The sequence below is a fragment of the Ranitomeya variabilis genome, chromosome 1 (genome assembly GCF_051348905.1).
Source record: "Ranitomeya variabilis isolate aRanVar5 chromosome 1, aRanVar5.hap1, whole genome shotgun sequence".
NCBI lineage: Eukaryota > Metazoa > Chordata > Amphibia > Anura > Dendrobatidae > Ranitomeya > Ranitomeya variabilis.
Window position 1 is genome coordinate 106,293,777 of NC_135232.1, and position 25,544 is coordinate 106,319,320.

At 46.4% G+C, this 25,544-nt stretch overlaps 1 protein-coding gene across 2 annotated transcripts; it reads right to left on the reverse strand.

The window, feature by feature from the left end:
* Positions 1–2,289: 2,289 nt before the first annotated feature.
* On the reverse strand, positions 2,290–24,232 carry LOC143806571 (THAP domain-containing protein 1-like). 2 transcript variants are annotated; one of them, XM_077287264.1, is made up of 3 exons: positions 24,102–24,232; positions 7,835–7,928; positions 2,290–6,516 (listed from the first exon to the last, which is right to left on the reverse strand). In XM_077287264.1, the coding sequence occupies exons 2-3, from the start codon at positions 7,900–7,902 to the stop codon at positions 5,748–5,750; spliced, it is 837 nt and encodes a 278-aa protein (XP_077143379.1). In that variant the 5' UTR covers positions 7,903–7,928; positions 24,102–24,232; the 3' UTR covers positions 2,290–5,747. The 2 variants fall into 2 exon arrangements, with proteins under 2 accessions (XP_077143379.1, XP_077143388.1); XM_077287273.1 differs by having other exon boundaries at positions 24,037–24,176.
* Between the last annotated feature and the right edge of the window lie 1,312 nt (positions 24,233–25,544).

Genomic DNA, 25,544 nt, shown 5'->3' on the forward strand with positions numbered 1-25,544 from the left:
GACCATAGTCTCAAGCATTACAATTAGGCCGGGATCACACATACGCGAGATACGGCCGAGTCTCGCAGGTGAAAACCAAGCTCTGGCGCCGGCACTCCGGAGCGGAGCATGCAGCCGCACAGCAATACATGGAGCTGCAAGCTCCGCTCCGGAGTGCCGGCGCCAGAGCTGGGTTATCACCTGCGAGACTCGGCCGTATCTCGCGTATGTGTGATCCCGGCCCAAGTAACACGCTACGCTGTCATGGATTACAATCCTGCAGGGCACACAGGGTCCCCTTCTCACACCAGCATATGTCCAGGCCCATTTGAAGATCGCCCACAATCATCTGGATGATCCAGAGGAGTCATGAGAGAAAGTCATTTGGTCACAAAAGACCAAAACAGCAGTTTTTGGTATCAACTCCACTTGTGTTTGGGAGGAAGATGAGTACAACCCTAGGAACACCATCCCAACTGTTAAACATGGTGGGGGAAACATCATTCCTTGGGGGTGCTTTTCTGCAAAGGGGACAGGACGACTGCATTGAAGGAAGGATGGATGGGGTCATGTATCGTGAGATTTGTGCCAACATCCTCCTTCACTCAGTAAGAGCATTGAAGAGGGTTCGTGGCTGGATCTTCCAGCATGACACTGACCCAAAACACACGTAAGAAACATTTGAAGGTCCTGAAATGGCCTAGCGAGCAGGGCTGTTGAGTCGGTAAGCCAAACCGCTGACTCAGATTCCTCAATTTCCCTGACATCTGACTTCACAGCAATGCCTCACTACTGATAATGTACATAAAGTGCATTATGAAAATATTTACAGCACATTCTGCACTGAACCCAAATTATTCTATATTTGTTTTATATTTTAGGAGTCAGGAGTTTAGCAGACTCCACCCCCACCCAAATGGACATAGACTCAGACTCCACAGCGCTGCTAGCCAGTCTCCAGACGTGAGCTCAATAGAAAATCTTTGGAGGGAGCCGAAGCTCAATGTTGCCCAGCGACAGCTCCGAAATCAGAAAGATCTGGAGAAGCTCTATATGGAGGAGTGGGCCAAAATCCCTGCTGCAGTGTGTGCAAACTGGGTCAAGAACTACAGGAAATGTCTGACCTCTGTAATTACAAAAGATTTCTGTACCGAATATTACGTTCTGTTTTCCTATTGTATCAAATACTTATTTCATTAAATAAAATGCTAATTATCTAAAAACCATACAATGTGATGTTTTTTATTTTTATGATTCTGTCTCTCACAGTTGAAGTTTACCTAGGATAAAAATTACAGACCTCTCCATTCATTGTAGGTGGGAAAATTTGCAAAACCAGCAGTGAATCAAATACTTATTCTCCCCACTGCATCTGGCAACTTTTGGTTATAGCATTGGCACCTTATCAAAGCATGGCACTTCAGTAGATTATCACTGGGATATTCTTGCTGATCGTAGTCCACCTTCCTGTACCTTGGGTGCCCGCTAATGTGCATGTAGTACTTATATTTATCTGGTTTATTGGTGATAGGTGGAGTATTTTGCTTCTCTGCCCTTTATTCTTGTGTCCTTTATGATGCACCTGTTTTTTTTATTTATCGGTATATACTCTAGAAATAGGGTGATATAGGGGCACAGAGGGACAGCTGCCAGAGTGGGGGCACCAATTGTTTTATCATCTAGGGTGTCATCCTCCGCTGTCAGGCAGACCGAGATCACACGGCTACCTAGGGCTTTTTTTTTTCCACAGTATTTTCTATTTGTTATTCCTCTGTGTGTTTTGGACTCATTTCCTTTTCAAAATATTTAATAAAGTTGGTGACTTTTAAGGTTTTTGATATTGAATTTTAATGACCTTATACTAAATACATTTTCTCTTTGATAATGAAAAGCTACAGAAGACTAATGTACTTTCTGAATTAATTCTTCACTTTTCCAGGTTTCTGATTGCAGTTATATAGCAGGATCCTTTTCTAGTTACTTCCAGCAGTTACAAATCTGTCCTGGTCATATTGATGGACACAGAGGTGCACGGCTGTCACAAAATAAGCTAGGACTGAGTTGGGACTCCACTTAAATGTAAAAAAAAAAAAAAAAAAGGAACCAGATCTGACTTGAGTAATTGTATCTTCAGTTTTAGACTCAGATCTTCAGATACACAAGACATGGTAAAACATGCTGCCATATAAATGTATGGGCTATAGTCCCACAGAGCTGTAATAGACAAGTCACTGCTTTTCTATACTATTCACTGTTCTGGTTATAAAAAGGTTTGCTAAGCTCAGTAATAATAGCCACACATCCCACTACACATATGAGGTGCGGATTATCTGCACTTTCCCAGTTTAATAGAAAAAAAAAAAGGAACATAAACAAGTTGATCCTTTTTAAACTTGGAATTACTCAAGATCGAAATGAGTCTGCGGTACTCACCCAAGGGATAAACTTACCTTGCAATCATATATAATCATGGTGGTGCTCTCTGGATAAAAGATCAGCATATACCAGGGATTCAATGTAGAAATAAGTGCAGGGTACTCTCCCAAGTGAGATGATTCTTCCTATACTTCATAGGCAACGCACAGCAGTGTAATTTCAACAGCAGGCACGCACGCACGCACTGGCACGCTGACCTATGTCTGTTTCGCATCTTTAGACACTTTGTCTAGGTTTAGAAAAAAAAAAAGTTTCCGAAATGCCCATAGGTCATAGTGTCATTTATCCTGCTGTTCGCCTCTTGTTAAAATATAGAAGAATCTCACTTAGCAGACTACGGAGGACTCATTTCCATATCACTGAACCCCTGGTATATGCTGAGCCTTTTTCCAGAGAGCACCACCGTGACATATGTGATTGCAAGGTACGTTTGCCCCTTCATAGTCTGAACCGTTGCTGTTGAGAGTGGCTGATAACAGAAAGCAGTGCTGATTAAATACCGTATTTTTCAGACCATAAGACGCACTTTTTTCCCCTCCAAATTCGGGAGGAAAGTGTGGGGTGCGTCTTATGGTCCAAATAATAACACGTGGGGAGGGGGGGCAGCGGCGGAGTGGGATTGCACTGGGATCCCACTCGCAGGAGGCAGGAAAATGTCCCCGCTGCAGGAATCAGGCGCTAGGGAAACCACGTGGTCCCGTTGCCTAAAGTGAAGGAATATTTATTAGCCGCTTCCCTACCCACCTGTTCGCGCAGAGCAGTGAGCAGCAAAGGAATATTCCTTCATTTAAACAGCGGACACACATGGTTTCCCCAGCGTCGGATTCCTGCAGCGGCTGGGGAGATCTGTGTGTCCAGTGGAGGAGGGGGCAGGAGCAGAGTGCCAGAGGAGAGAGGGATGCCGCATACCTGACAGCACAGCCCGGGCTCCTGCTGACGCCGAGTGCTCCGGCATAGAACCTGTGTGAGGTCATGAAGAGGGCGGCTGGAGCATTACATGACAGCACAGAAACCCTCCCTCTTCATGATGTCATCAGGTCCCGCAGACACTTTACTGAAGACAGTGCAGCTTCCTCGGTTGTGATGCTCCAGCTCTTCATTACCTGTCACCACAGCGTGGCTGGCTGACCTGCACAGCCTATACAAGTTAGTATTCAATAAAAGTTTATTAATTACAACACAAAAAAAATGCACTCTGCCACTACTGTGGTGAACTGTAACTCCCAGGATGTCATAGGATCTGCAGGACATGCTGGGAGTTATAGTTCCCCCCTGGGATCTTAAAGCAACACTCCAATGTTATTTTTCAGTTATGGAGTGGTGCTTTAAATAGATGCCCTGTGCCCCCATTCTTATACTCACCCTCCAGCGTATATACATATAGTACTTTACAGCCACCACACTGGTCCCGCAGCACCATTTTCTACCCGTAGCTTCCAACATAATAACATACTATTATATATAATAGTATGTTATTAAATATTTTACCACATTTTTTGCTTCAAATATTCTTTGCCCTATTTTCCACCTCTAAAACCTAGGTGCGTTTTATAGTCCAAAAAATACGGAAAATATGGTACCTTGTGCTGTGGTTTTTTCTGACTTGGGCATTTACACGAGGGCTGTACACAGCATGTTACTTATTAGCAAGTACTAGACAATAAGTGCATTTGATAAATCAGCCATATCTCCAGGCTATTGTTATTGTAAAGGACATTCATAAAACTCGCAAACGGCAGTGGGAGATAACAGACATGGTGGTTACCAACAGATCAACACTAAAGGCAGTAGTCTCTCACCGCTGGTAACATATCTATAACACTATTCTAATATGGAAATACAATATCACACTGTCTGCAAACACTGCTCCCATCAAAGATTTTCTCCTCCTAATATATTGCAGTCATCATATTATATGGCACTGTGTGCTTACAACTGCTCAGTCTGCCATTCTACCCAGCTAATTCTTCTCTTTTCCATCAGGCCCATCGATTGACAAGATTTAAAACGAATTAGCAGAATCCTTCTTATCTCCATGTAGAAACAGGTCAATTTTCCCTGTATGAGTCACGGCAAAAGTTCCTGGCGGGTGGAGGAGGGAGCAGCAGAGTCAGGAGTTAAATAGGGGAATGATTTCTGCAGGGAAAAATAGATTTCTCTTTTCTCTGCTCCATGTAGAAACAAGAAGAATTAACTGGGTAGAAAGGCAAACTGAACAATTGTTGTACACAGTGCTATATAATAGTATGATTGCAATATATTAAGAGGATAACTTTTATGGGAGGGGGAGGGCTTCCTTCTTTCAGCACAGAACGACTGTTCAAATCAAGAACAGGTGACTCGTGGCTAAAAACATAAGTGCACCTTCCCACCTGCATGTTTTCCAAGTATTTCTGTCATTCTCTGGCGCTATGAAGCCAGAGCTGTCAAAGAGAGGGGGGTGGTGGAAGGAGAAACAAGCAGGTGGGGAGGTGTACTGGGGAGGTGTACTTAAACGTAGCACCACACCAGGCACCAGTACATGGTTTGAACAGTCATGCTGTTCTCAGAGTCCCTTCACTCTGCATGTAATTAGCGTTACAATGCTGTCTGGCCACCTTACTGAAAGTAATGCTACTAGGAGAAAGTGAACTGTTAGCCATAGGGCATGCACTGCAGAGGGAACTAACCATGTATTGAGCTGACTGTAGACATTCCGTGCACCCCTCTATGACTGAATGCCAGCAGCTCCTGGGAGGAATAAAGTTCATTTTCTCCTACTAGCTGCACTTTCAGGAAGGCGGCCATACAGAATTATAATGCTATTAACCTGCAGATTAGTTCTGTATCTGCATGTATTAGTGTTTGGAGACATGACAGGTTCTCTTGAATAGTGAATTGAGATGAGTAGATAGGTGAACAAGCATTTACAAGGCTACTCATTCCCAATTATATGCCCATATAAACATGCTGGAAATCACCCAACAAAACGCTGTGCGTCGGGTTATCAGATGCAGATGCAAAAAAGCAGATGTATGGCTCCATATCGGAGTCACCAGATACATTGTGGTCTTCTATTAAGGATATCTAAAATGTGCATTATTCCATATTATACACATCTTACAGGATCTCTGATTTGTGCAGCCCCAGGTGAACAAGAGCATTTACCAGCAGAGGCCGTGACTTAGAGAAACTGTACATGGTGCATTACGTAACCACCATGGTTATAAAGGGTTAAATGTCAGGACTGAAGAATACAAGAAAAATGGCACTGCAGTAAAAGAAATCAGACCTGGATGAACATGGCTGCTATTAGTAAACAGAACAAGTACTGTAGCTATATGAGGGGGCCTTTAATCAGTTGTCTCCGTGTTCATCTCGGGTTCAGCCTGTGCCTTCTCCACCTGTGCCGGCATCCACTCCCTCAAAGTGTCCAGGTCAGGTAAGGATAGCACAGGTCTGCAGAGTTCATAGGCCACTGGGGAGTAATGATAGAGAGTTACAGCAAAGCCTCGGATCTCTCTGGAGAACTGGATGACTCTGGGTTTCTTGCGCCCCTGCACCTGGTGTCTGAACAGTTCTAGGGTTAACCCGCTGAAGTGCTTGGACACAAGATGGACAGGGTCACTGCCGAGCATGTTACTTCTCAGCTGCAGGATCATCTTCTTCATGCTGGCTATCCGGCTCTTCTGCCTCAGAATCTGCTTCTGGAGAGAGTTCTTTTTCCTCCTCAGATTAACAAGGATGGGGTCCACTTTGGGGCTACGTACATTCTCCTTATTAGTGCAGGCAGCAGAATAGGAGTGCTCCACAGACCTAGCAGCTTCGGAGATGATGGCTTTAGCTGCTGACTTTGGCTTCTGAGCCACAATTGGTGAAGGCGAGGTGCCACTGTCTCTCTTTTTCACAGGTTTCTTAGGCGGCTTTTTAATATGGACGCCATTGATAATAGAAGGCACGGCATCCAGGCGCAGGTATGGGTAGGAGGCTCCTGGCCGCAGCATGTAGTCCTCTTCTGTGAAGTGGTCACTGCAGAGTCTACTATAGATTGAAGGCTTCCACTTGTCACGACGAATTACTTCGATCCATTTGGCAAGATATTCTGGATTTTTCATTGGAAATCTACAAGTGAATCAATGAAAAATACATTGTTATGTAAATGTAATTCACAAAAATACAATACTCTATAAAAAAAAAAAAAAATCAAGGTTCATCTTTAGGCATTTACTGCTTCATGGTGTATGAAGATGCAGGATTACTACAGGTGCTGCAGAAAATCTGCCCAGTGGACCTCGTGCTGGAGAGAACGAGGACACAACATGTCTGATTGTCTTCTGCCATCTGCTGGTAAAGAGAAGGTACTGACATCTAATATGGGGACAACCAGCAGGTAAACTGCACAGATATGGTTCTACAATATGATAAACGTCTACTGTTTAGCTTTACAGTAGAGCATTATAAAAATCCAATTAAATTAACATCTACTTCTGCTTTATCTCAGGGACCTAAATCTCTGCTTTCTTTCACTTGAAGAGTTAAAGAGGGTTAAGTCTCTCCCAAAGAAATCCCCAGTCCATATATTCTTTTAGTGCGCATGGACGAGACATCAGCCCCCTAATGAGGCAGCGCTGTGAACCCTTCCACGTCAGCTCTCTATGTAGTGCATAGATTGTGACTAATTTCAGGATGGCCAGAAACAGTTTACAACATTTTTATCGGGTTGTCCCCTGCTGATATTGATGACATACTGGAATAGCAGAGCTCCACCACAATGTTAGTGGCCGCTCTCGGGTACTGCAGCTCAGCTTCTATTTGTTCAAAGAATCTCTCACCAGGTTTTTGCTACCCCATCGGAGAGAAGCATAAGGCTAAGTTCACACAGGGCGTTTTTGCAGGTTTTATAATGCAAATTTTCAGCTGTGTTTTACAGCACAAGCAAAGACTATGAGACACTGCTTGTTTTTTTTGTCATCAGGATTTTGTGCTTTGCAAGTTTTTTTTTTTTTTTTTTTACAATGGAGAATGTCCCTTTTTTTTTTTCAGCATTTTTTCAGTGTTTTTCACCCATTGAAATGAATGGGTGGTGAAAAAACGCAAGTATCGGGTTTTGCTGCGTTTTTTGTGTGCCAAAACCGGATTCTATAGAATAGGACTTTTTTTTCCAACATCTAGCATTACAAAACCGCAGCAAAAACAAGAACAACATGCTTTTTTCCTACCGAAAAGATCAGGTTTTGCTACAGGGAAAAAAAAAAAAAAAAAACACGCTGCAAAAATGCCTAGTGTGAACTGACCCTAATGTAGGAGCCCAGACCCTGATTCCAGTGATGTGTCACTTCCTGGCCTGCTTGCTGAAGTTATGATGCAATCCCTATTTTCTCTGCTGCAGATCTACCAGTGCTCTGAAAAAATAAGAATAATTAAACATGGCACCACAGACCTGAAGAAATGTTTACCGCATCCTTTTGACAGTCGATTTTTGCAGCCTTTTGCGGCACAGACAGTCATCCTTTCATCAAAATTCAGGTCAAAGTCTGTATGACATAGAAAATAGCACTTTAGTTAAAACCCCAGTAATCCCTGTGCACAGATACAGATACCATTTTGGGGACCAGTTATAATCAAGCACTCAATAAGAATCCTGTAAAAAAAATTATTTATTTGCAGAACAGATTTAAATCCATAAATCTACACATTTGTTTCCCCCAATGACTCTTACGGTTCGCAGTGCGCTGTAATCGGATGGATATTAAAAGGAGTGTGTATTCATACTTTGCTCATCAGAGCAGCACTCCCAGCACCCCGGGTTTGTGTTTGTCTGTAGATTGACAATTAAGACCAGTTGCACACATGCGCCACCGAGCAGAGGTAGCCTAGTATGTGCAGAAATCTGAGGCCGGCTGGGTCTAGTAATCAGCAATTTATTCAGCTTCAGAGCAGAGCATGCAGGCTCTAAAGCAAAGAGACAGCAAGTACATGCTCCTTGTCGAGGAAACCGGCCACCTCCGATAGCCTGCAGATATGAGCGGCAACCTAAGGGCTCATTCTATACAGGTCAGAGATCAGACTGCTAATGCATAGAATGGCAGCAGCTCTCCACACACGAGCACGGTAGCCTCGTAGGAATACATGAAGCTGTCACACTTGGGTTGGGCCAGCCGCGGCCAGTCCGTGCATTTGTCGCAGACCGCTCTCAGAGCGATGTGCACGACATATGAATGAGCCCTAAGCAACGAGCAGTAAACTATGGAACCAAGTCTATCCATTCTTGAGAACAGTGGAGATAATTAACATTTAACAAATGGTATTTTACTAAATCATTTTCATGCACTTTTAGTCACTTAGCATGAGCCTGTAATATTTCCAAGTAACAGTGCCCACAAAATAGCGAACGTGTGCCCTCACTGCATGGAGCAAGCTGACGACCCTAGCACACTCCTTACAGCACAGGTCACGACTGTGTGGCACCAAACAGCTAGCTCCAATCGCAACAGTTTAACCTCTTAAGTGCTGTTGTTAAGGGCGAAACTGGCATGTAAAAAGGTCTCCAACATGGTGGCTGTACTTCTGGAGCCCATACCCTGCCCCCAAGTGGCACAATTAAAGACCTTCGTGTCTACCATGGCATTACTCATATGAAGCTCTGCTAGTGGCTGGATTTCATATTAGACCAGTATTTAAAGGGGTATTCCCATCTTCAAGATCCTATCCCAATATGGAGTAAGTGTAATAATAATAATAATATTGCCAAATAGATCCAATTAGAAATGTGGTATAGGTTTTCTGATTCGCCATGTCCCTTTCCTCATGTGCAGGCATTGCAGGACCTTAGGTATTCATGGTTACTTGGAGATGGGATTTCCACTTGTCTTCAGGCTGCCTGGACTCCGTCTACACCTGTTGGACACCCTGGACTGAGGCAGCTTAACACCAGTAAACCAGGTATACTGCAAATCCATTTGCTGGCATTCACCATCCCTGCCGAACACACCGGGAGCCCTGGGGATACCGCTTCACCTGTGGGAAGCAACACCATCTTTGCTGCAGCACCATAGCCCCCAGAGGACCCCTTTAAGCAGCGTCGGTCACCCCTGACCGAGATCCACAGGTGGCGTCACGAACTTTCATTACTTCCATGGTCGCCCATAGCCATGGACCGGGTCGCTGCCACCATACCAACAGTGAAGTTTGGAGGTAGGAACACTACGGTGTGGGGATGTTTTTCAGCATACGGCACTGGCAAAACTTAATATGACTGAAGGAAGGATGAATGGACAAATGTAGCAAAACATTAATAATAATAACATTTCTATAGCGCCAACATATTCTGCAGCGCTTTACAAATTATAGAGGGGATTTGTACAGACAATAGACATTACTGCGTAACAAAAACAGTTCAAAATACCGTATATACTCGAGTATAAGCCGAGATTTTCAGCCCCAAAAAAATGGGCTGAAAGTGCCCCTCTCGGCTTATACTGGAGTCATGGAAGGTGGGTGGGTGGGGTCGGCGGGTGAGGGGGAGCGACGCCTGTCAAATACTCACCTGCTCCCGGCGCTCCTGATGCGGTCCCTGCATGTCCCACGGTCACTGGTACCGCTCATTAAAGTAATGAATATGGACTCCACTCCCATAGGGGTGGAGCCGCATATTCTTTACTGTAATGAGGAATGTGACCGCTCACTACAGGAAGAAGCTGCCGCTCCCGAAGACCGTGGGACATGCAGGGACCACGTCAGGAGCGCCGGGAGCAGGTGAGTATTTCATATTCACCTTCCCTCGTTCCACCGCCGCCTTGTCTTCCGCGTCCTCTGCTGTGACTGTTCAGGTCAGAGGGTTCAATGACGTATTAGTGTGCGAGCCGCCCTCTGCCTGAACAGTCAGTGCGGAGAGACCGGACGCTGAGGAGCAGCGGGCAGCGACGAGAGGTGAGTATGTCATTTTTTTTTTAGTGCAGCAGCATTACATGTGGCACAATGCTATATGGAGCCTCTATGGGGCCATAAAGAACTGCATGGAGCATTATATGGAGCATATTTGTATATAGAGCATCTTATGGGGCCATAATGAACTGTATAGAGCATTATATGGGGCTCCTGATTCAATATGGATATTCAAAAACACTTAACCTACTGATGTCTCAATTAATTTTACTTTTATTGGTACCTATTTTTATTTTTGACATTTACCGGTAGCTGCTGCATTTTCCACCCTAGGCTTATACTCGAGTCATTAAGTTTTCCCAGTTATTTGTTGCAAAATTGGGGGGGGGGGGGGGGTCGGCTTATACTCGAGTATATACAGTAGATACCAAGAGGAGTGATGGCCCTGCTCGCAAGCTTACAATCTATAGGAAAAAGGGGGACACGAGAGGTGGATGGTAACAATTGCATGGTAAACATTCATTATAAAAACCTGCTGCCATCTACCAGGATGATGAAGATGGAATGAGGGCAAACATTTCTTCGAGACAATGATCCCAATCACACAGCCAAGGAAACTCAATTGGTTTCAGAAAAAGAAAAAGTTGCTAGTATGGCCCAGCCAATCACCTGACCTGAATCCATCAGAAAATGTATGGAGGGAACCAGTGGCGTAACTACAAAGTTATGGGCCCCGATGCGAACTTCCAAATGGGCCCCCCCCTACCCCCGCCCCGCCTCCCCTACCCCCCCCACCTCCTCCCCTACCCCCCCCACCTCCTCCCCTACCCCCCCCCTACCCCCCTCCCACCTCCCCTACCCCCCCCCCCACCTTCCCCTAGATACGCCTCGGACTGTTGCAGGAATCTCCTGCACTGCAACATGGTGTTGGGTGCCAGCACAGCCCGCACAGTGGTATATCCAGCACAGCCCGCACAGTGGTATATCCAGCACAGCCCGCATAGTGGTATATCCAGCACAGCCGGCACAGTGGTATATCCAGCACAGCCGGCACAGGGGTATATCCAGCACAGCCCGCACAGGGGTATATACAGCACAGCCCGCACAGGGGTATATACAGCACAGCCCGCACAGGGGTATATACAGCACAGCCCGCACAGGGGTATATACAGCACAGCCCGCACAGGGGTATATACAGCACAGCCCGCCCAGGGGTATATACAGCACAGCCCGCACAGGGGTATATACAGCACAGCCCGCACAGGGGTATATACAGCACAGCCGGCACAGGGGGTATATAGAGCACAGCCCGCACAGTGGTATATCCAGCACAGCCCGCACAGTGGTATATACAGCACAGCCCGCACAGTGGTATATACAGCACAGCCCGCACAGTGGTATATACAGCACAGCCCGCACAGTGGTATATACAGCACAGCCCGCACAGTGGTATATACAGCACAGCCCGCACAGTGGTATATACAGCACAGCCCGCACAGGGATATATAGAGCACAGCCCACATCTCATCTCATCCCCCCCCCCCCCCCGATAATGGCCCCACAGTCCGGTTAAAAAGAAAAAAAAAAAACTCTCACCTTTGCTTTTGCCCGCGCTGCTCCCGGCGGCTGCAGTCTGCCCAGGACACTGCAGGTGTGCGATGATATGACGTCATCGCGCACCCGCAGTGTACTGTCAGAGGCAGAGCGGGGAATGATGGGAGAGGGGGCGTCAGCAGACGCTCTCTCTTTCATCATTGCATTGAACTATACCGGTGTCATAGACGCCGGTATAGTTAAATGCGGCGGCGCCGTCGGCACTGGGGGGGTTCCGGGGGAGGAACAGTGCAGCGGTCCACTACTGGCATCGGCTCTTCTGGCATTTGCCAGAAGTGCCCGATGGCCAGCCCGGCCCTGCTCAGACCTGCCGGCCCGGGGCCCCTGACCTGCGGGGCCCGGTCGCAATGGCGACCGCTGCGACCGCGGTAGTTACGCCCCTGGAGGAACTAAAGCTCAGAGTTCATAGAAGGAGCCCATGGAAACTTCTGGATGTGAAGAGTGTTTGTGTGGAAGAATAGACCAAAATCACATCTGAGCAATGCATGCCACTAGTGTCTCCATACAGGTGGCGTCTTGAATCTGTCATCACTAAAAAGGTTTTTGTATGAAGTAAAATAAATTTCAGTAAGAGTGTTCAATACTTTTTCCCTGCGGCATTTCTCATTATTACACAACTTAATTTATGGACATCTATGGTTTGATTTCTTTGCCTGAGTGGATTGAATGGGTTGTTACCGACATCTGGTGAGAATTTCATGTCAATAACACATTTACAAATATATTTACTTAGAAAATTTGTGACATGTTCAATACTTATTTCACATGCTGTGTATTAACCCCTTCACTACACAGCAATTTTCCATTTTTTCCTTCCCTTCTTCCAAGAGTCACAGTTTTTTATTTTTCTGGCCATATAATATGAGGGCTTGTTTTTTTTTTGCAGGACGAGTTGTACTTTTGAATGACACTATTCAATTTACCATATAGCGTACTGGAAAACAGGAAAAAAATTCCCAGTGCATTGAAATTGCTAAAAAAAAAAAAATTGTACAATTTTTTTTTTTTAATTATTATTATTTACCATGTTCACTATATGGAAAAACTGACCAGTAAATTTGATTCTCCGGGTCAGTATGAGTACGCGGATACCAAACAAGTAGGTTTTTTTTTTTTTAATTAAGATAATGAAAAAAAAATTTGGAAATTTGTTTAAAAAAAAAAGTAACGGATTTTCTTGCATTTTTAACCCCTGAAAATCTTCTCAAAAGTCAGGGGTCGTCTTATACGGCGGGTGCCGAGCTATGCGGTTGCCGCATATGGTGCGGGGAGCAGTCCCGGATGGTACCCAGGGTCTGGAGGAGAGGAGACTCTCCTCTAGGCCCTGGGTAACATATTCCTGTAAAATTTAAATAAAAAATAGGGATATACTCACCTTTTGATGGCCCCCAGAGTCCTCCCAGCGATGGACGCGGCGGCTTCCATTCCCAGGGATGCTTTGCGCGAAGGACCTTTGTGACGTCACGGTCGCGTGACCGCGACGTCATCTCAGGTGATTTTTTATTTTAATTCTTTTTTACAGGAATATGGTACCCAGGGCCTGGAGGAGAGTCTCCTCTCCTCCAGACCTTGGGTACCATCCGGGGCCGCTCCCCGCACCATATGCGGCGACCGCAGAGCTTCGCACACGCCGTATAAGATGACCCCCAACTTATACGGCGAGTATATCCTAAACTCTATATTTTAAATGGAAAAGTTGGGGGTCGTCTTATAGGCTGGAAAATATGGTAAATAAAATCTTATTTTGACACCATTTTCAGAGACTCATAGCACATTTTTCTGGCAATGGGGCTGTTGGAAGCCTCATTTTTCGTGACCTGAACTGACTTTTTTATTGATACCAGACTGCAGACCCCCAGGTGTCATGACAACCCATCGGTGTCCAGTGATCACGTGACAGGGGCTCCGATGGGCAGGATGTGGGCCTCGTTTTCCAGTCAATGATTGACAGTGGGATTTAACTGGTTAATAGCCACGGGATGATTAAATCAGCCATCAAGTGTGAGGATAGATGTGGGCTCAGCATGGGAGACCACATCAAGGCAGAGACACTATCTTTGAAGTACATGTATGTCAAAGGTAATGAAGGGGTTAAAATTAATGACGTCATTCAGAACTACAAATCATCTTACAAGAAGAGCCCTCATACAGCTATGTCAAGGGAAAAAAAAAAACGGGGGGGGGGGATCAAAAGCACTTAGGCCGGGGTCAGACTTGAGTGAAACGCTGACGAGTCTCGCATGTCAATACCCGGCACTGCCACCGGCACTCGAGAGCGGAGCGTGCAGCTGCATAGAAAGATAAAACTTTGCTATTAGCATATGTGAAAAATCACTGATGTCTGCATGAGGCTTGAGAACCATTTTAACATCACAAAAAAGTGGTTTTCACCCAAGATGCGACAGTCCAAGCTGAAAACTATTTATAACAGACATGGATTGTGGCATGGAACAGGTGAGGGATATTGTTTTATATTTTTGGGTTATTACAGGGGACGAGGGCTTCAATAGAATGGGAGTTAGGCAAGTTAACTTTTTTATTTAAAAATCACAAAAAGTTATAATTTTTTTAAAATTTTAAATAAAGGACTTTATACTTGCTGTGTGTTTATTTACAATGTAACTATCGGATAAGTAATGGATAGGTGTCTTATAGACATTACTCTCTATTACCAAGCCGTGGGCTTGATGTCACGGGACAATGCAAAAGGTGACCTCAACCCCACTAGCCACCACCACAAGGTAAGAGCAAGGCAAAGCGCCATTGGCACATGCGGGCTATTTTTATGGCCTCTTACCAGCTGTCTGCTTTAGCTTGGCTCCTTTTCAAAAATGTGGTGGTGGGGGAGGACCCAACGCTGTTTTTTTTTTGTTTTTTTTAATTATTTAAATAATTAAAAAAATATGTGGACCCCTCTATTGATAAGCAGCCTTGCTGAAGCTGACAGCTGAGGGTTGCAGCCTGCAGCTGTCCAGTTTTGCCTGGCTGGCTATCAAAAATACAGGAGGAACCTCACATCGTTTTTTTTTTTGTAATTCCTATAGCGCAGTCTGCGGCTGATAAATACGCTCATCAGCCGCCGCCTGCTGCTCTTGCTGTTATAAGTTGAATGCAACTCTAAACATTGTCCCCTGCTAGTGCTGATCACAGCTCGAGCAGGGGAGCATGACGAACGAGGTCTTCAGCACCTGACGCTAGGGAACAGAATAAACAGTACTGTTGATTCCCAGGCGTCACTATGTGTAATACTGATGCGGTACACACACACACACAATCCCTCTCACCTGATCCTTTTCTCAGTCCTATAAATTTAGTAGCATCTTAACCCCTTTCTGACCTCGGACGGGATAGTACTGTACGTCCGAGGTCAGAAGGCCCGCTTTGATGCAGGGCTCCGGCGGTAAGCCCGCATCCAAGCCGGGACATGTCAGCTGTTTTGAACAGCTGACATGTGCCCGCAATAGCGGCAGGTGAAATCGCGGTTCACCCGCCACTAAACTAGTTAAATGCCGCTGTCAAACGCAGACAGTGGCATTTAACCGGCCGGAAATGAGCGCATCGCCGACCCCCGTCACATGATCGGGGGTCAGCGATGCTTCTGCAGAGTAACCATAGAGGTCCTTGAGACCTCTATAGTTACTGATCGCCGGTAGCTGTGAGCGCCACCCTGTGGTCGGCGCTCATAGCACACCTGCATTTCTGCTGCATAGCAGCGATCTGATGATCGCTGCTATGTAGCAGAGCTGATCGCGTTGTGCCAGCTTCTAGCCTCCCATGGAGGCTATTGAAGCATGGCAAAAGAGAAAAAAAAAAGTGAAAATAAACAAAAAGAAAAAAAAAGTTTAAATCACCCCCCTTTCGCCCCAATCAAAATAAAAATAAATAAATAAATAAATAAAAATCAAACCTACACATATTTGGTATCGCCGCGTTCAGAATCGCCCGATCTATCAATAAAAAAAGCATTAACCTGATTCTAAATTTTTTTCTCGCTACGCTGTTTAGCAATCACCAGAATTACGTTTTTTTTGGTCACCGCGACATTGCATTAAAATGCAATAACGGGCGATCAAAAGAAGGTATCTGCACCGAAATTGTATCATTAAAAACACCAGCTCAGCACGCAAAAAATAAGCCATCAACCGACCCCAGATCATCAAAAATGGAGACGCTACGAGTATCGGAAAGTGGCGCAACTTTTTTTTTTTCTTAGCAAAGTTTGGAATTTTTTTTCACCACTTAGATAAAAAAATAACCTAGTCATGTTATGTGTCTATGAACTCGTACTGACCTGGAGAATCATAATAGCAGGTCAGTTTTAGCATTTAGTGAACCTAGCAAAAAAGCCAAACAAAAAACAAGTGTGGGACTGCACTTTTTTTTGCAATTTCACCGCACTTGGAATTTTTTTCCCGTTTTCTAGTACACGACATGGTAAAACCAATGAGGTCGTTCAAAAGTACAACTCGTCCCGCAAAAAAATAAGCCCTCACATGGCCATATTAACGGAAAAATAAAAAAGTTATGGCTCTGGGAAGGAGGGGAGCGAAAGACGAACACGGAAAAATGGAAAATCCCAAGGTCATGGAGGGGTTAAGGGGTGCACGCGTGTGGGGTCAGGCACGCGCATTTCTGCAGCAAAGCATTGCGCAGCTAAGCATATAGACGCCGCAGTTATTTCAACGGCGGTTAGTCACGGCAGGAGTCAGGACCCCACTCTGTCTCTTTTGGGTATGTCTGCTGAGTAAGCACTTCTTATTACTTGGATCTAGCTATTCTATTAACCCATCTTAAGGTACCTTCACACTAAACGACGCTGCAGCGAGATCGACAACGATGCCGATCGCTGCAGCGTCGCTGTTTGTCGCTGGTGAGCTGTCACACAGACAGCTCTCCAGCGACCAACGATGCCGAGGTCCCCGGGTAACCAGGGTAAACATCGGGTTACTAAGCGCAGGGCCGCGCTTAGTAACCCGATGTTTACCCTGGTTACCATTGTAAATGTAAAAAAAACCAAACAGTACATACTCACCTTCTGCTGTCTGTCACACGTCCCTCGCCGTCTGCTTCCCGCACTGACTGTGAGTGCCGGCCGTATAACGCACAGCACAGCGGTGACGTCACCGCTGTGCTCTGCTTTTACTTTACGGCCGGCACTCACAGTCAGTGCGGGAAGCAGACGGCGAGGGACGTGTGACAGACAGCAGAAGGTGAGTATGTACTGTTTGTTTTTCTTACATTTACAATGGTAACCAGGGTAAACATCGGGTTACTAAGTGCGGCCCTGCGCTTAGTAACCCGATATTTACCCTGGTTACCACTGTAAAACATCGCTGGCATCGTTGCTTTGGCTGTCAAACACGACGATACACGCCGATCTGACGACCAAATGAAGTTCGGAACTTTCAGCAACAACCAGCGATATCACAGCAGGATCCAGATCGCTGCTGCATGTCAAACACAACGATATCGCTATCCAGGACGCTGCAACGTCACGGATCGCTATCGCTGCAAAGTCGTTTAGTGTGAAGGTACCTTAAAGGTACCTTCACACGAAGCGACGCTGCAGCGATAGCGACAACGATGCCGATCGCTGGGGAGCTGTCACACAGTCAGCTCTCCAGCGACTAACGATGCCGAGGTCCCCGGGTAACCAGGGTAAACATCGGGTTGCTAAGCGCAGGGCCGCGCTTAGTAACCCGATGTTTACCCTGGTTACCAGCGTAAAAGTAAAAAAAACAAACAGTACATGCTCACCTGCGCGTCCCCCAGCGTCTGCTTCCTGACACTGACTGAGCTCCGGCCCTAACAGCACAGCGGTGACGTCACCGCTGTGCTTTCACTTTCACTTTAGGGCCGGCGCTCAGTAAGTGTCAGGAAGCAGACGCTGGGGGACGCGCAGGTGAGCATGTACTGTTTGTTTTTTTTACTTTTAAGCTGGTAACCAGGGTAAACATCGGGTTACTAAGCGCGGCCCTGCGCTTGGTAACCCGATGTTTACCCTGGTTACCAGTGTAAAACATCGCTGGTATCGTTGCTTTTGCTTTCAAACACAACGATACACGGCGATCGGACGACCAAATAAAGTTCTGGACTTTATTCAGCGACCAGCGACATCACAGCAGGATCCTGATCGCTGCTGCGTGTCAAACTAAACGATATCGCTAGCGAGGATGCTGCAACGTCATGGATCGCTAGCGATATCGTTACAAAGTCGTTTCGTGTGAAGGTACCTTTACGCCTTCACCATGTTTACCTATGCCCTTACAGTGTTTGCTCCACTAATCCTCTCTTTCCTTCCCTCTCACAAACCCCAGCACACTCTAACCTAATAATCATCTCCCCTTCTCTCTTACCTCCCGACCTGTCCTCCTCTGCTGACCTGCTCCTCAACCTCAAATCTGTCCTAAGAAAAAATAAAACAAGTCGGCCACTCTCTCCCACCTGCTCTCCCTTTCTCTGCTTTTTCTCACTGCTGGAGACATATCTCCCAACCCTGGACCCCCGCGGCTCATACCTCCCACTCCTACCCCCTCCTATCGCTCCCTATCTAATATGAACTACCGCAATCTTTCCAACATAAAACCTGTGCCCCTGACGCCCACCCCGCTGCTCCCTCTCTCTAGAATGCCCGCTCAATCTGCAATACGCTTCACGTGATTCACAACCTTTTTCTCTCTCGCAATCTAGCCTTCCTTGGCCTCACAGAAACATGGCTAACACCCTCTGACACCGCCTCCCCTGCTGCGCTGTTACGAAGGCCTCTACTTCACCCACACCCCTCGACCCGGCAACAAACATGGTGGAGGAGTGGGTCTTCTCCTTTCTTCTAACTGCACCTTTAACCCAATCCCACCTCTACCCTCCCTTATCCCCCCTCTTTTGAAGTCCACTCTGTCCGCATCAACTCTTCCTCCAACCTCCAACTGGCCGTCATATACCGACCTCCAGGCCCAGCCACTGCCTTTATTGACCAATTCTCCACCTGGCGTCTTCACTTTCTCTCTGCTGACATTCTCACCATCATCATGGGTGACTTCAACATCCCCATTGATACCCTTCAGTCAATAGCCTCCAAACTCCTGTCCCTTACCTCATCCTTTGGACTTACTCAGTGTTATGTGGTATTCACCCGTCTCTGCTCTCTAACTTCACCACCTCCCCTGTCCCTCTATCCGACCACCACCTGCTCACCTTCTCCATGTCCAGCAAAATGCACCCCCCCCCCCCCCGCAGAAACCTTGCACACCTAGACGCCCACACACTCTGACTCTATCCTACCACTGGCATCCATATCCTCACTCCACGACACAGAAACTGCTTTCTATAATGCCACTCTTGCATCAGCTATTGACACAGTTGCCCCTCTCGTCCATGGCAGAGTGCGACGTATCAATAGACAACCTTGGCACAATAACACCACTAAAAAGCTCCGGCAAGTGTCCAGGGTTGCGGAGCGGCGTTGGAGAAAAAAAAAAAAAAAAAAAACACACCTGCAAGACGACTTCACTGCATTCAAACAGGCAACACTCGCTTTTAAATCTGCTCTCACCTCTGCTAAACAGGCCTACGTCACAACCCTTGTATCTTCCCTGTCCTACAACCCCAAACTTATTCAAAACCTTCAACCCCCTCCTCCGCCCAAACCCCCCCCCCCACTGCACCCTCCAACCTCCCTCATCTCTGCTGAGCACTTCGACACACACTTTCAAAATAAGATCGACCAAATAAGGCAAGTCTTCATTGTTCAACCACCACAACCCCTTTGTATACCAGACCAATACCCAAACCCCATAACCTCCCTATCTAAAATCACCGAAGGGGGGCTTAATTGTCTCCTCTCCAAATCGCACCTCACCACCTGTGCGCTCGACCCCATCCCATCTCCTCCCCAACCTCACCACCACACTTATCCCATCCCTAACCCACCTCTTCAACCTATCACTATCTTCTGGCACCTTCCCTTCTGCTTTCAAACATGCCACAATCACGCCTATCCTTAAAAAGCCAACCCTCGATCCAACTGCTATGTCCAGATATCGCCCAATATCACTGCTCCCATTTGCTTCCAAACTCCTGGAGCAGCACGTCCACGCTGAACTTTCTTCCCACCTCTCATCTAACTTGCTCTTTGACAATCTACAATCTGGTTTCCGCCCCCATCACTCAACTGAGACAGCCCTGACCAAAATCACTAATGACCTACTTCCTGCCAAAGCTAATGGTCAATACTCTGTACTCCTCCTTCTAGACCTGTCCTCTGCTTTCGACACAGTTGACCACTGCCTCCTACTACAGATCCTCTCCTCCTTTAGCATCAAAGACCTTGCCCTATCCTGGATCTCCTCATATCTTTCCAACCGCACATTCAGCGTCTCCCACGCTACCTCCTCATCCCATCCTCTCTCTGTTGGAGAACCCCAAGGCTCTGTTCTAGGACCCCTACTCTTCTCAATCTATACACTTGGCTTGGGACAACTCATAAAGTCCCATGGATTCCAGTACCACCTCTATGCTGATGACACTCAGATCTACCTCTCTGGCCCAGATGTCACCGCTCTGCTGTCCAGAATCCCAGAGTGTCTATCAGCCATATCCTCCTTCTCCTCTCGCTTCCTCAAACTCAAAGTGGACAAATCTGAACTCATCATCTTTCCTCCATCCCATAGATCTTCCTTACCTGACCTATCTATCGCAATCAATGACATCATGCTTTCCCCCGTACCGGAAGTCCGCTGACTCGGAGTAACCTTCGACTCTGCCCTGTCCTTCAGACAGCACATCCAAGCTCTTTCCACCTCCTGTCGCCTCCAGCTCAAAAACCTCTCCAGAATCCGTCCTTTCCTCAACCGTCAATCTACTAAAATGCTTGTGCATGCCCTCATCATCTCCCGCCTCGACTACTGCAACGTCCTTTTCTGTGGCCTCCCTGCTAACACCCTTGCACCTCTCCAGTCCATCCTTTACTCTGCTGCCCGACTAATTCATCTCTCTCCTCGCTACTCCTCTGCTTCCCTCCCCTCTTCAAATCTCTTCACTGGCTCCCATTCCCTCAGCGTATCCAGTTCAAATTACTAATACTGACCTACAAAACCATCCATAACCTTTCTCCTCCATATATCTCTGAACTAATCTCCCGATATCTTCCCTCGCGTAATCTCCGGTCCTCCCAAGACCTCCTTCTCTCCTCCACACTTATTCGCTCCTCATCCAATCGCCTCCAAGACTTCTCACGAATATCTCTCATCCTCTGGAATTCTTTGCCCCAACACGTCCGACTATCAACCACATTCGGATCCTTCAGACGGAACCTGAAAACCCATCTCTTCAGGAAAGCCTACAGCCTGCACTGACCCCGCTTCCTCCTCATCACTACTGAAGCTACCACCTCACAAACACCGGAGCTCCTGCAACCCTCAACCTATTGTCTCCTTCCCCATAATCCTGTAGAATGTAAGCCCGCAAGGGCAGGGTCCTCGCCCCTCTGTATCAGTCTGTCACTGTTAGTTTGTTTACTGTAAGTGATATCTGTAACTTGTATGTAACCCCTTCTCATGTACAGCACCATGGAATCAATGGTGCTATATAAATAATAATAATACACGGTTGCCACAAGTACGAAACACACGTACACTGGTATCTCTAGTACTGGTGTTTCCAGTACAGAAAAAATTAGGAAGTGTGATAAAGCCCAACATTGCAAAGGATGGTAGAAACTTTATCATTCATTTATTTATCCCTCTGTGAAAAACACTGATGATACACTGCTGGTAAAGACAGACACACAGACCACACACTGCTGGTAAAGACAGACACACAGACCACATACTGCTGGTAAAGAGAGACACACAGACCACACACACACTGAAGAAACAGGCACCATTTTATCATGTACGTATTTAAACATAGGCAAGTAAATGAGGCCTAATAAGTGCTACCGGCACTCCCTCCTGACTCAGTGGTAAAGTCGTCGTTGTGTAAAGGGAGCATGAACTGATTGTCCTAGCAGACCCAATCAGCTCAGCATTCATGAGGCTGAATTTCTTGTCAATAGGACCAATATACCAGCCTGGTATACAAAACAAGGGCTCACGAGAGTGTATACAATGACAAGTGCTATTCGATTTTTCATTTACCGTATATACTCAAGTATAAGCCGACCCGAGTATAAGACGAGGTACCAAATTTTGCCACGGAAAACTGGGTAAGCTTATTGACTCGAGAATAAGCTGGGTATGCATTGTCCCCTCATCCCCATCCTGCTATGTGTGGCTCCCCCTGTTGTATGCATAGCTTCCCTAGTCTCCTAGTTGTATGCATGGCTCGGCGCCCTCCCCAGTCACACTCACCCTCCTCCTCGCACGGTCGCTGTACGTCCCTGCATCTCCTTTGTCCTGATGCGGCAGCTCTTCCTGTGCTGAGCGATCCCTTGGTACCACTTATTAAGGTAATGAATATGCACTTCACGCCTATGGGAGTGGAGATACGTCCATATTCATCACCTTAATGAGCGGTACCACGTGACCGCTCAGCAAAGCGAGCTGCAGCACCGGGACAACAGAGATGCAGGGATGTGCAGCGACCGTGAAAGAAGGGCGAGTATGATGTCACAGCCGCCAACTTCTGTTGCTGCTCCGCGGCTTCCCCTCCCCCGCTTGTCTTCTGGACAATGACTCATGCATAAGCCGAGGGGCAAATTTTCAGCACCAAAAAAAAAAAAAAAAAAATGTGCTGAAAATCTTGGCGTATACACAAGTATATACGGTATTTTTTAATTGGACAGCACTTGGACCAGTGTTATTCAATGGGGTAGAGCTAATGCCTGATTTTTCTTTTTCTGTCAGAAAAATAATAAAAATCGCAGAATGCTGCAATTTTATTTTGAAATCACATGCCACTCACCCATTCAAGTCTGTGGGTGCGTGGAAATCATTGGACTGTACACTGATGACATCCAAGTGCAGTCCAAATTCTGCTGACTCACTGAATGGAGAAATGTTGTTCTCCATCTTCTCCTCACAGTGGGCTCAGATTCTCTCATCCGAGAGAATCGGATCACACTAAGCGGATGCTCTAAATCAGAGTCTGATCAGCGTCATTAGGATAACTGACCCCAGTGAATCTAATCGTGTAAGCAAACCCTTAAAAAATTAATAAATTGTATTTTATTGTTGAAATGCCCCCCAAAAGCAAGAACAAATTAAAAGTGCAACTGCCAATCTAAATAGGTACTAGTAGTGATGAGCAAATGTGCTCCGATAGTCTTATCCGAGCACGCTTTATGTTAGAGTCCCTGCAGCTGCATGATTTACAACTGTTAGACAACCTCAACACATGGGGGACTGACTTTTCTGTTGCACAAACCCTACTTGTGTGGCTAACAGCCACAAATCATGCAGCCGCGGGACAGGAACATAATATACGAGCACACCTAGATGCTCGGGATAAGGTGTTAGCAGAGCAAGATCACTCATCACTAGTTAGTAGCCATTCCCCCATAAAAAAACAGGAGTCTAATTAGAAGGATAATAGGGCAGCACGGTGGCTCAGTGGTTAGCACTGGTCCTTTGCAGCGCTGGGGTCCACCAAGGACATCTGCGAGGAGTTTGTATGCAGAGACATCCCTATAGGGACTGCAGACTGTGAGCCCCAATGGGGAGGGTGATGACAATGAATGTGAAGCGAGCAGAAATAATATTTGTTATGCAATAGGGATTTGCTTTAAGTTTATTCCTGTGATCCTTTGTGGTAATAATTAAAAAATCTGCATATTTTCCAAATTTTCCTTCTGATACAACTAGATGTTGGCAAAAAAAAAAGTGTTAAGCTAAAAATTTGTCCCTCAAAAAAAAAAAAAAGTGAAATATGAATGGGAGATTTTACAGCTTCTTAAACCGCAAGAACGAAAACCCCCAAAAATGTGACTGGTCAGCAACGGGGGTAAATGGCCCAGTCCTCAACTGGTTAATAAGGGGTAAAGAAAAAAAAATCCTTAAAGAAAAAAGGTAAAAACGCAGCGAGTAGCCGGGGCTTAGGAGCGGACAGACCGCAGAGGAGACGCTACACTACAGGGCGCTATGGACACAACAAGCCCCTCCATCTCCACAACCGCCCGTCTCCACCCATCGTGTTCTCCACACTCACTCCCGTCCGTGCAGTCACATGGAAACTCTTCTCTCACAACAAAGCGCCCGCTGCTAACAACTTACTGAGGAGGAGACCAGTGAGCGCTGCCGGGCGCTGTGTCTTCTACAAAATGGCGGCCGAACTTCCCGAAACACAGCTGCGCGTCAGAGAAAAAGCGCCACTCATTGGTTGAAAAGGTGTCACGTGATAAAGAAGCGTCACGTCGTGCCATGTGGTCACAGGGCGCCAATCCTGATGCAGCGTTCAGCTGTGGCGGGGGTGGTCTGTGCTCACACGACGGTATCCGTTTCCGCACCAGACTTTTTCCTGTCAGCTGTGGTTATGCTGTGTAGTCATACGGAGCGATAACGTACTGGACAGTAGTTTCTAGCAGTCACTCTTGTTATAAGCCAGCAGTAGATGACTGATAGATCAGCGCCATCTAGTGGTTATAATCAGCATGTAGTGAGATTTCTCTTTCGTCAAGTTGAATATTTTTTGTCCTTGCTCCCTGTACAGTGCCGTACACATACGTGACATACAGGTACGTCATGGTGACACGTAGGCTGACGTGATCTCCTGCCTTGAACCCTCTAGATGCCACAGTCAGCAGTGATTGTGACATCTCGTGGGCTGTGAGAGGAAGGAGGCCTCACTCTTCCCCCATCCTGCGAGACAATCACATGTAGTCAATGTTTTTCAAGGCAACCAGAGGTTATAGGTACAGTGGTCTGTGCTGTAAGCAGTGTCACGGGCCTCCTGTCAAGGTAACACTGACCGGTCTAATATCCAGCAATGAAGGAGAATGAGAACAACAAAAATTCGTCCTAAAGAATAACGAAAAAAATACAGATTTGACTACGAACAAGAATAGATTTTAATTCTTTTTACAGCGCAGGCACGGGAAACCTGAAAAGGTACCTGGTCAGGAACCGCAATATAATATGTTAGTACCCTAAGGCCGGGTTCACATTAGCGTATGTGTGTGCAGCGTATATCTGCGTACCGATCCGCATGCGTCTTGCGTACAATATATTTAACATTGTGTACGTATGGACATGCGCTAGCATCAGTTCACATGTGTATGCATACGCATGCGTCGTTTCACGGTGTGGCAAACGCAACATGTTGCATTTTTTGAGGCGTCAATTTAGCGCGGATATATGCATGCGGATGGAGTGCGTCAAAACAATGCATTACTGTCTGTGGGAACACATTGGTACATAAAAAACTCATTAACGTGAACCTGACGCCCCAAAATCGAAGGTGAGCTAAGCCCACCGGCATCAGGGGGTTATGTACAGCATTCTGGAATGCTGTAGATAAGCCCCCGATGTAACCTAAAAGATGAGAAAAAGGCTAGATTATACTCACCCAGGGGCGGTCCAGTCCGATGGGCGTCGCGGTCCGGGGTCTCCCATCTTCTTACGATGACGTCCTCTTCTTGTCTTCACGCTGCAGCTCCGGCGCAGGCGTACTTTGTCTGCCCTGTTGAGGGCAGAGCAAAGTACTGCAGTGTGCAGGCG

What these genes read in the sequence shown, in the direction of transcription:
- LOC143806571 (XM_077287264.1), bottom strand. Translation starts at nt 7,902, where the DNA reads ATGACTGTCTGTGCCGCAAAAGGCTGCAAAAATCGACTGTCAAAAGGA. An exon ending in TGCGGTAAACATTTCTTCAG is followed by an intron (nt 6,517 to 7,834) that starts GTCTGTGGTGCC and finishes ATTCACTTGTAG; the next exon opens with ATTTCCAATGAAAAATCCAG.